We start from the raw sequence: 12,289 nt of genomic DNA, 5'->3' as shown, positions 1-12,289 counted from the left end.
CTTAGTAATGAACTTGTGTGTAAGCCAATGTTGTGGCCAAACATAACTTTGTATTGATCATGTCCTGGTCACATATAAGTCACCATATTATTGTTTTGGCTTTCTTAGGTCGTAGTGTTAAGAGATAGTGTTAAGTTATGACTGAGCATCTCAAATATAATAATTTAGTATCTAAGTTACAGTTTGTAAACAGGTTACCATGTTTGGACTTCCAAAACTTTCATAGAGTTTGAGTTTCTATGGCTTTTTACTTGTTACTATATTTTATGGACACAAAAGTCACACACACATGCATGCACACACACAGACACACTTGCACGCATGCATACACACACACTCATGCACTCAGACACATGCACACACAGACACACACACACACACACACACACAGAGGCACACAGCTGCCCAGGGCTCCTCACTGCTCTTCTGCTCATGACCTGCAGGATTCTCTTACTCTACAATTGTCTCTGGTTTGACTGTACTAACATGACTGGGTGTTGTGTCATGGGCCAAGGAATGCCCACACACCATATGCCAGCAACTGGACCTTTTCTGCAACAGGAACCCTACAGTCCACTGCAGAAAAGCCATCCATACGTTCTTTCTGAACATCTTCCACAGCATCCCTGTGGCTGCACTATTCTAGGGTGGTTAGGGCCTCTTTGGGTCCAGCCAGCATGATCTCATTTCTAAGCATAAACCAGTAAACAATATAAGCACAGGGAGGAAAACACCATGGCCAATGAGAAAATTCCCACACTTGTATGATTTCCTTCCAGCCCAGCCCTGGGGAGGTGAAGGAAGAACCAAGGGCATTTGGGGGCTAGTGAGTGAGCTGAATTTCTGACCTTAACCTAGCACTGGCCAGCTGAGTTTGTCAACTAGGCTCAGACCAGTAAACATGGCTTGGAAAGTTTTACAACATACTGGGAGTGACAGAGACTAGGATCAATTACAGAATGGGATCAGAACAATTTGATTTTCTCAATTTCCCCCTTTTTGTGACGGGGAGACTAGTACAGTGATGACCATCAACCCACGTCCAATGTCCACCTAATTAACACATTTTATCTTGGAATCCAGACACCCCACTTAGTTGTCTGGTCCCTGGAACATCTTATCTTGGGGTCATCTGGAAAATGTCTTGTCCTCAGGAGCAGGTCTTCAGTAGAATTGTTTTTCTGGTTCCAGGTTCCTTGTAGAGACTCCTTAGATGTTCCTGCTAAAATCTTTTATAAAACAGATCTCAGTACAAGTTAATATACTCTTTCAAATTTCACTTCTCCAGTAATTAGCTCATATTGTGAAGACCAGCTGAAGCTTTAGAGTTCTAGTCTTAACAATAGAGCTATCAGGGGGAACATTAAAGTAGGAACTCAGAGTTTGCTTGAGGCTTTAGAAAATTTCATTTTTTTTTTTTTTACAAACAACATTATACTCATTTACACTTGACAGTGCAGGATTGTCTGGTCTTGTTACTTTCTCAAACTTTTCCACTCTGATTCCAATTCCATGAGAAGGAGCAGATGCTATTGAGGATGCAATCCTGGATGTCAAAACACAAGTAAAAACATTCTTGCAGGAGAAGCTTTTCACCCCTGAGTTCGATAGTTATATAAATGAACTTACTTATAAGAGCTGACTTTCCTCCAATTATATTAAAATATTTGGGAGAATATTTAAATAATTAATTCCAAAACAGTGCCTGTCAGTTAAGATGTTTATAATGAAACATATATGTACTATAGGATGCACAGTACAACAGGTGTTATTTCCACATTAGTAAGAAACTTGAATGAAATTGACTTTTTCCATTAATGTAAAAACATTCCTTCTAAGAAAATTGATTTCATTGAAATTCTCTTCCCCAAACCAAACTGAAGGTGTTTCTGATTTAATTTCAGTAATTAATAGAATAACAGCCATGTCCTTCAATCTGTTGCACCAATACTCAATTATTCTTACATCATTTCGAAACATTTAAGGTCCTTTCTTTATCTTTGCCTAATTATTCCTGTATTATTCTGAAAGAATAAGCTACTTCAGGAATTTAATCCTTCACCTGACTATGCAGACAGCAGATAACAAACCCGAGAACTAATTTACCTAGGTTTTCAGGATACAAAATGACTACACATTCAGATGGAGAACATCAAGGTCTCCCATACTTGCATTGTGCTCATAACGCTCACTGATTACTTACTCTGATTGTAAAAATTTGTTATAAAAGGACAAAGCTGGGAACAGATTATAGCAGCATCACACTGGTCCTTCAGCCTTAAGCATAGGGGCACATACATGACAGGATGAAGCAGTCTTAGCTGTGTTGGAGTTTGGAGAAGAGTCACAGTTTGGCCACCAACCATGCAGTGATAATTCCACCTCATAGCCAGACTTAGGAATAGCCAGGTGGGAAACATTCCTTTTCAAAGGGATACAATGGGGAAACTGAGGCAGGAGGCTCCCACCTTAGGCTGATGCCAGGTTGTCCTCTTGGCTTTTCCCAGATGCAACCCTCCGCCTGTAACAGTTCAGGATCACATTTCCTCTGAGTAGCTGGTGGCATTCCTCCCAAATGATTATTGACTATGATCCATCCGATAAGTGAACCTGAATTCAAAACTCAAACCTCAAAAGAAAATCTGTTTCGTTATGAAGAGCTCTGACCTCAAAAGACAAGTTTCATTAATCACAGCTTAGGGCTAGATACAATTATTTTACTCTCATGGAGTTGCAATAAGCAATAAAAATTTATCAAGACTCATACATAAGAAATTTCACTTAACATTTCCCCTTTTTCCTTTCCTTCTCAAATTTAAATTCTTCCTCGTGTAAAAATCAATCATTCTAAAACATTTCTATATTGTATAGAAACTTGCAAATTCTCAACAAGCCAAGTTCATTGTTTAGTAACTCCATAGTCCAAACATGCTCTTTCCAGAACTGATGACCCTGCCCTCACAGATGGTTTCCAGGGACCTGGCAAGCTTACAAAATAAGGGGAGTTGACAGGCCCCAGAGAAGGGGCTGGTCCTGCTGCCCTGCCTGCCCACCTTATGATACGTCTTCCGCCAGGCTGATGTAAGCCAACACTTTCTGGGAGGCAAGTGCGCTATTCTTTAGTCTTCATTTAGTTTGTTTTGCCCTGACTGCATTTCCACTTGCTACCCACTTGCTGGGCTGTCTTTCAGGGTCTCATATTGCATCATGGATTTTGCACAGTTATCTTCCAGAGTGGACGTGAATTGTTTATTTTTAAGACCACACTTTATGGTAACTGGCACATGGGGCCTCTAGTCACCCACTGTATCCCCACATTGGAAGTGACCGTGGCCATCTTCCTAAGGGAGGGGCATTGGGAGTGTCCACACCATGCACTCGTAGAGTTGCTGTGGACTGTGCTCTTCGATACTCCATCACCCCTCCCCCAAAGAGGACTGTTGCATGCCTGTTGCACACCCTTATACCCCAAGGAGGACTGCTCTGAATGGACAGAACCAATCTGGATAAGGCTTTTACCTCATCTCCATTCCAGACCCAATATTACAGTTAACAGGGCTGATAAAATACCATAATTGCTTTAAAACTATTTTTCTACCATCTTTTAGTTTTTTCAGTTTGTACTCTAATAACATCCAAATTATGAAAAGTTTCTTAACATAACTGATACAAAAGTTTACCAAATTGAAGCAATATTATGTATTTGAAACTTGCAACAAACCCATTACTTATCAAGTGACTTCAGTTCTGTTGAACGCATTTCCAAATTACCTTACACAGAAAATTGGGCACCTCATCACCATTGGCATTCTGTACTGGTCACATCTAATTAAGGAACTGATAATAACAGTTAACATTTATAGTGTCTTCCCTCTGCCAGGCATTGTGTTAGGCACCTTCTCATAATGTGAGGTAAAATGAGGTAACTTGCTTAAGATCACCCAGTTACCAAATTTCAGATCTATATATTTTTCCTAATTGGTTTTAGTGCCAAACAGTATAATAAATTCTGACTTATTTTAAGCATCAAATGAGGAGAGAAATATTTCACTTAAAATGTGACCAGAGTGCATGCAATTATCTGGATCTATGTTCCAAATGGAATCATACAGAACCTGGAGTTACAATTTTAACACTGACTGTAATATCATGTTTTACACAAATGCTACTTAATTTCATATTATGGGGTCCACTATTTCCAGCCAGTCCGCAGCCAATGATTGTAAAAGTGGCAATCTGATATTATGATTTAATCTACCCCAATGATCACACTTTAAAGCATGCTTTAATTTAGTGTAATGCTCAGTTCCACAATTTCAGAAAGAACCCATAGCTTATCAATCTACCCATAGCTCTCTCTGATTCCTTTTTATGAATAGCAGTCTCATATAATTTTGTCATTTCCAATTTTAACACACACCCCAATTAAAAAAGTTATTTGGAAATTGATCAGCACTTACTTTTAGTTTCTAAGGCTTGCTGGATACTAGCTAGATATTCCAATGAAACTCAATTACCTTTTGGTTGTTTCCTGGTTCACACAAATCTTTTCTCTTTTTGTGAGCCAGGAAAAGGTGAAGTACGGGTTTTATTCCAAGTGCATGCCTTTTTTTTTTCTTTCCTCTCTTCAACTTGAAACTTTCACTGACACAGCCCCAAAACCGCCTGTTTCTAATCAGTGAAGCGACCTTCTTCCCTTTTGTGAACCAGGAAAGAGTTAAGTGCCCATTCTGTTTCAAAGTGTACACCTCTTCCCTCTCTTCATCTTGAAACTTTCATTGACACAGCCCCATACCTGCCTCTTGGTAATCATGGAAACACAGAGGGTTTTCTACTGGAGTTTTGAAGTGAGAATGAACTTTTTTCTTTTCAAAAGTTTCCAAACCATTTACGTTCAAACCCTCTGTTCACACTGTTCATGCAACCTGATTACAACTTTCTTTCTGCCATACTCCTCTCATTCCTACATGCTTAAACTTTCTTGCCTTTCCTTCTGTCTACTTATCCCTCTGGTGCGATAAGCCCCTTTAAAACTGCACATGTCTTACTTCTTTCTTATTCTGATCTGACACTTCTCTTACCCTCCTCTACTTGCCTTGACCAATCATAAACCTGAAAATATTTTCTTTCTTTCTCTCTCCCATCCACCTGGTCCTCCGAGGCTGCTGCAGTCAGGGAGGGAGGGAGAGGGGGAGAGAAAAAGAAAGAGGCTTGGTGGTGGCTCCATTTTATGACATGCGCAAGGGCTGTCCCATGGCAGCCACCAGCCTTGTTCCCTTCCTAGATAGCCCCAACTCCCCCTTGGCATTCCATTGGTATCCTGCCTGACTATGCTAATCATAAGATCTGGAATTCCCCTTGCAGGGGAACCCTATACCTCCGTCATAACCTTGGGTATTCTTTTGATAGTAAAGGAAGAGGCCAGGGAACTCAAGATTGATTATAGGTAGTAGTTTAATCCATTTGAGTTTCTTAGCTTTGGGGCAGTGTGATGGATCCTTGCCAAGATATTAATTATCCTTGGTCTGGGTGGTGGCCAGACCAATCAGTGAATCCCCCCTAAGAAGCCCAAATCCCTGTGGTAGTTATAGAAAACAGACAAAGGCAGGAGGATTTAGAGTGGGCATCACCCTGATGGGTGGATAGTTATGGTTTCTTACTTAGTAATGAGCTTGGGTGGTAAGCCAAGATTATGCCCAAACATAAGTTTGTGTATCGATCATGTCCTGGTCACATATAAGTCACAATATTCTTGTTTTGGCTTTCATAGTTCATAGCGTCTTCTGTTACGACTCAGGGTCTCAAATATAATTCAGCATCTAAGCTTTGATTATAAGCAGGTTATCATGTTCAACCGTCCTCCTTTCACAGAGTTTCATTTTTTATGGGTTTTCACTTATTACTGTTATTTTATGCTTTTTCCCAATTGGGAACCCACAGACCTCATCCTTAAAATTCACAGGGAGCTTTCAAAGTTCCTGAGTATGTGGAATGACCGATGTTCCCCTGTGCATACATGTTGTTCTCAGCTAAGAGAATACAGTGATAGTTTCTTTGCTCCTGGTTCCAGTGCTTTCTAGTTTTTAAAAAATTATCTCCATTTTAAAAAATTTAGTATTTCATTTTTCTATAGTTATATGTAAAAACAATTTTTAACATTCATTTTTAAAACTTTGAGTTCCACACTCTCTCCTTTCGTCCCTGTGTACCCACCCCATGTCACTGAGAAGGCACACAGTTCAATATAGGTTATATATGAGTAGTCATGTAAAACATATCCATAATTGCCACGTTGCAAAAGAAAATGCAGACAAAAATCTCAAGAAAAAAAAGAATGTTAAAAAAAAAGTATGCTTCAGTCTGTGTTCAGGAACCATCAGTTCCTTCTCTGGGGAGGGATAGCATTTTTCATCATAAGTCCTTCAGAGTTGTCTTGGATCGTTGTATTGGATGAGAGTAGCTAGGTTATTCACAGTTGATCAACTTACAATGTTGCTGTTACTTTTACACAGTACATTTCACTTTTACAAGTCATTCCAGGTTTTACTGAGAGCATCCTGCTCATTATTTCTTATGGCACGATGTATTTCATCATAATCACATACCACAACATTTTCAGCCATTCCTTAGTTGATGGGAATCCTCTCAATTTTTAATTCTTTGCCCCCAGAAAAAGAACTGCTATAAATATTTTTGCACATGTAGGTCCTTTTCCTTTTTTTTTTTTTTAATCTCTTTTGGAACACAGACCTAGTAGGTCCAGTACTCTGGAAGGAAGAGCTTCCATTAGGGGCAATGCTGTCTCCTCTTCTCAGCCTTAAAAAAAGGACCATTTCTGGGCTTGGAAATCCCAAGGCAAACAGAATACAGGACCCAAACACTGGCCTTGTGATCTTGAGGTTTCAGTGATTTCTGGATGAAAATGCAGTGTAATCAAGATTGGAAAGGAAGCAGAAAGCTGGAAAAAAATCTTTACAGCAAGTATCTCTGATAATGGCCTCATTTCTTAAATATATAGAGAACTGAGTCGAATTTATAAGAATAGGAGTCATTCCTCAATTGATAAAAGGTGAGAGGATAAGAACAGGCAGTTTTCAGATGAACAAATTAAAGCTATCTATAGTTCATATGAAATATGCTCTAAATCGTTATTGATTCCAGAAATGCTAATCAAAACAACTCTGAAATACCACATCATATCTATCAGCTTGACTAACATGACAAAACAGGAAAATGATAAATATTGTTGAAGATGTGGAAAATTGGAACACTAATGCATTGTTGGTGGAGTTGTGAAGTGATCCAACAATTTCTGGAGAGCAATTTGGAACTATTCCCAAAGGGCTATAAAGCTGTGCATACTCTTGCATGACCCAGTAACACCACTTCTAGGTCTGTATCCCAAAGAAATCATAAAATGGGAAAGGACCCACATGTACAGACTTATTTATAGGAGCTCTTTCTGTGTTGGCCAAGACTTGGAAATTGAGAGGGATGCCATCAACTGGGGAATAGCTGAACAAGTTGGCATATGAATGTAACAGAATACTGTTTTGCTAGAAGAAATGATGAGGAAGCGGACTTCAGAAAAACCTGGGAAGACTTGTATGGACTGTGATGTTGAGTGAAGTGAGCAGAACCAGGAGAACGTTGTACACAGTAACAGCCGTGTCGTGAGATGACTAATGTGATAGACTTAGCTGTTTTCAGCAATGCAAGGATCTAATACATCTCAAAAGTCTCATGATGAAAAATTATTATCTACATCCAGAGAAAGAACCATGGAGTCTGAATGCAGAATGAAGTATATTATTTGCTGTCTCTTTTTAAAATTTCTTCCTTCTCATGGTTACCTCCCTTTGGTTCTAATTCTCTTCATGAAATGATTAATGTAAAAATATGTTTAATATGAATGTATATGTAGCCTATATCAGATTGCATAACGTCTTAGGGATGGAGGAGGAGGAGGGGAGAAAATTTACAACTCAAAATCTTATGGAAGAGAATGTTCAAAATGAAAAATAAATATATTAATTATTATATTAATTATATTTATATTTTATATACTATGTAATATATAATATATCATAATACATTAATTATGTAATTATATAATATATAATATAATAATAGAATATAGTATATTTATTATGTTATATCAGTTATAATTTAATCAATTTAATTTATTCTTAAAAATAGAACAAACCCACAGAAAAAAAAAAACATTGCATTACAAATGCTCCCAAGCTGCCCCCTTCCTACTTTTTCCAGCCTCGTTCCCATTACTTCCTCAGTCCTATTCTCTTTCAGCCAGACTACCCTGCTTGTGGAACCTCATACACAAACATGGCATCTCCCACCACAGTGCCTTTGCCCAGACTGGACCCCAGGTCTGGAATGCTCTCCCTCCACCACCCCTCTACCTCCCAGGGCCCCCAGCTTCCTCTGAGGCCGAACTCCTGTGTCACCTCCCACATGGAGCCTCTCCTGATCCCTACAGATTCCAGGGACGCCTGTCCCTCTGAAATGACCTAGTATTTGCTTGTCCATCTTCATCCTGTGCCCTCTGGTCGGATGCAGGCTCCCTTAGGACAGTCACTGTGTTGCCTTTGTCCTCCACCCCGGCACAATCCCAGGAAGACAGTAGGGTTTCCTACATGCTTGTGGAGGGCCACCTCTCCAAGTGCCCTTGGCTCCATGGCTCTGGACTTCCCAGATGTCCCTCAGGGCTTCTGGGGCTGTGCAGTTCCCACGTCCCAATGGAGGGAGTCCCTCATCACTTTGTCAGGATTTCCTCAAACACACTAGCATCTTCATCTCTCCCATTTCTCTGTCTTTCTCCTTGTTCCGCACTTGCTGAAGAAGACTCTTCTGTCTGTCGATCCCTCCGCATCCATGCAGACACTTGTCAAGTCCTCCCTAAGAAGTGTGTGGCAAGACCCTCCTCCCAAGGTCCGATTTCCTCCCAGTTTGGGTCTCTTCCCTTCCTCTGGGGATAGAAGATTGGCAGCCTAATTAAACATGTGACCCTGAGCAAACACATCCCCTGTACCCTCCCTGGGCCAGGTGACAGGAGCAATGTTGGTGCCATAGTTGAGGTCACTGTTCCTTTCTCAAGAAAAATCCTCCTTCCTGGCAGGAAAAGTGGGAGTCACCAGGAAGAGAGGGGCGGGGTCCAAGTTTATGTGTGGGAAGGTACACGTGTGTTCATGTGGAGGTGTCCTTGTTCTTGTAGACTGAATCCAAGGGACCTGTCCTGAGGGACATAGTGCCCCTTTCCCCTTCTGACTTCTCTGTTTCTGCACACAGAGAGTTCCTTTGGAACTTGTAACTGCTCTGAGATGTCAGTCAGGTCTAAGGCAGCCCAGTGTGGTTGGGACTTTTGTCCTGGTATGCTGAAGTGGGTTGTCTGGGCTTTGGTTGAGTAGAGGTCATAGAGGCTGCTCAGAGGCTGGGCATGCAGAGACTGCCTGCAAGGGGCAGCTCTCTAGGAGCGCTCCCATGTGCCATGACTGCTTGGTGTGAGTCAGGCCCTGCGGCATGGCCACTCTTGCATGAGGGCCTGGTGTGCTGGCTCTGAGCCAGGAGGAGTAAGGAGGCATCCAAGGGAAGAGAATGCTTTCTGGCTGTGCTCATCACCCCAGTTAGCTGGTGCAGTGGTTGCACTCACACTGAGCTCCAGAGGAGAGGCTGGGTCAGAGGTATTGGGAGTCATGCCCTGAACTAGACACAGTGCGGTCAGATTTGTGCAGCAGGGAGATCTAAGGCAAGAGAATAGTATCCAGGGGTGAGGCTGATGGATGTGAATATCATACAGTGTGTGATGGGGAGGGATGGTCAGGGCATGGCAGATCATGACCGTGCTGGTTGCATGGTGTGGTGGTCAGTCAATCGCTATTTGTGGAACCTTCTAGCCTCCCCAGGAAGTCTTGTGTGGTATTTGTGCCTCCTCCCCTTACTCTGTATTGTGGGCCCAGGATAAGGATGAGGACAAGGTAGGCCTGGCAGGTGAGGTGATGCAGTTTATTACAAGGTGGATCCCTGCACGGAGTTATACCCTGCACATTTTGAGCCTAGAGAGGCCCTGGGAGCTTCAGGCAGTCCTGGGTTGTTGCATGCTGAGCTAGGTGCATGTGGAAGCAGAAGCCATGGTGGGGGTCACCATAGGAGGAGATGCATGGGAGACCCTGGCTGCACCTGGGGTGGGTGAAGTGCTCAGGAGTAGCTTGGTAACCTGAATGCCTCTGGAGATGTTGCTGCCCAGGTGTTCAGGCTGATGTTTGAGGCTGGAGCCAGGAGGCTGACAGAAGTTGGGGAGGGGGTGAGAGCAATAAGTGCCCTGTGGTCAGCAGCAGGATTTTTGGCCACAGGTGGCAGTGCAGCAGGCGGCCTTGCAGCAGGTGGGCCGGCAGATGAGGGAGACAGAGGAGGCAGGGCGGCAGCTGGTGGAGGTTGGACAGCAGGAGGGGGCGCAGCAGCAAGAGTAGGAGGATGTAGTGGTGCAGCAGGAGGGCCTGCAGGAGAGAGGCACACAGCAGGCAGCTGGGCTGCACACGGGCCTGCAGATGAGGGACACAGAGGAGGCAGGGTGGCAGCAGCTAGGCTGGCAGCAGGAGGAGGCTGGACAACAGGCTGTGGTCACACAGCATCTGGGCTTGCAGCACACAGGCAGGGCGATGCAGCAGCTGGGCTTGCAGCACAGAGGGACACAGTAGCAGGACTGCACTGAGCAGGGGGAGAGAGCAGCTAGGGTCTTGGCAGCAGGACTGCTGGCAACCTGATGGTGAGCAGGAGGAGGTGCAGACAGACTGGCAGGGGCTGGGTTCACAGGCTGTCTGGCAGGTGGCGGGCACACAGCAGACTGGGCGGCACAGCAGGGTCAGGCAGGAGGTTGGCGTGCAGCAGGGGTTTGGGCAGCAGGAGGGGCCACAGCAGCTGGGTTCACAACAGCTCTCGGGGCAGTCGTCCAGCTGCCAGGAGGAGCCTGTGCACGAACCGGGCAGGCAGACGTTGCTGTCACAGCTCACGTCACTGGAGCAGACGGAGACAGCTGAGGACATGGGACCACAGGGCCCAGAAAAGCAGGTTTCTGCCATGGTGGAGCAGCTGTGTTGGGTGCCTGGGGCAGCAAAGAGTGTGAGAGGGGTGTCAGTGAGGGGCTGAGTGCCTGGTGCAGGGAGTACTTGAGCCTCACTGGGATTGTGCTTGTGGGTGTGGGTCTGTGTGAGTGTGTGTGTGTGTGTGTGTGAGTGTAGCTGTGGGGCTGTGTGTGAAGGTGGTGTATCCTGGTGGGCTTTTATATCCCTGCTTCAGGAGGATGTCCCAAGGGGAGATTGAGCCTTCTTCCTTGTTGTTGTTTATGGCTGGCTGCTTCCCTCAGAGCCCATCATTAAGTGATGGTGATATTGTCCAGGGGATGGCCAGCAACCCATAAACATCCTCAATTTGCTTTCCATTTGCACCCTTTAGGAAACATCTATGAAGCCCCTTCTGTTGGCCTGACACAGGGCTAAGTCCTGAGCATCCAGTGACAGAAGGGAAAGCTGGTGGGCTCAGGGTCCCTTGAGCAGAGACAAGCTCCTGGGGGGCTAAGTTCGGATGGGAACGCATTGATAGGCATGATCAGGCAGGCTTCTTGTACAGGGTCCAAGCTGGGAATGTCTGGAGGTGGATGGGAAGATGGGGGAGGGGCATTCTGAGCCTTCCCAGCAGCTTGGGTAGACAGGGAGTTTTGTGTTGGGAGACCAGCAGGCCCGTCTGGCCCAATGTAATATTGACACAAAGGAGTGTTGTCCAAGACATCAGGAGAGCAAGTGGAGAGCTTGGGCAGGGCTGTGAATGGCCAACGGCATAATCATTTGTATTCTGTTTGATGGCAGATACTTGGGCATAAAGTGACCTGATCAGACCTGGGTATTCAGCTCTTCCCTGGGGCAGCGTCCAGAGTGGAGGCGCCAAACACATGGCTCCCAACGGCATCAAGGGTGGCAGAACCAGATTAAAATATATTGGGAAATACCTAACAATGTGAATAAAAATATGGCTAGGCAGTGACCAAGTCTAGTATGGTTGTAGAGAGGTAAACTGGAAAGAATGTGTGCACGTGTGAGACAGAGACAGAGGAAGAGGCAGAGAAAGAGAAATGGAGAGACTGAGACACAGAGAAATACAAATATACACATAGAGACAGAGAAAGGCAGAGACAAAGACAAAAACAGAGACAGAGAAATATCAAAATAGAGGAGACACAGTGCTTTACACAGGGAGAAACAGGAGAAGAGAGAGACAG

The 12,289-nt window shown here is 43.9% G+C and overlaps 1 protein-coding gene across 1 annotated transcript; it reads right to left on the bottom strand.

The window, feature by feature from the left end:
- Positions 1 to 10,345: 10,345 nt before the first annotated feature.
- Positions 10,346 to 11,096, bottom strand: LOC110204698 (uncharacterized). Its single transcript, XM_078148067.1, is given in 2 exon segments — positions 10,346 to 10,739; positions 10,741 to 11,096. Coding segments are annotated over 2 exon segments (750 nt in total).
- Between the last annotated feature and the right edge of the window lie 1,193 nt (positions 11,097 to 12,289).

This window comes from Phascolarctos cinereus, unplaced genomic scaffold (genome assembly GCF_003287225.1).
Source record: "Phascolarctos cinereus isolate Bilbo 61053 unplaced genomic scaffold, phaCin_HiC Scaffold_919;HRSCAF=1574, whole genome shotgun sequence".
In the NCBI taxonomy this organism is placed as follows: domain Eukaryota; kingdom Metazoa; phylum Chordata; class Mammalia; order Diprotodontia; family Phascolarctidae; genus Phascolarctos; species Phascolarctos cinereus.
This window is presented reverse-complemented; position numbering and strand designations above follow the sequence as displayed.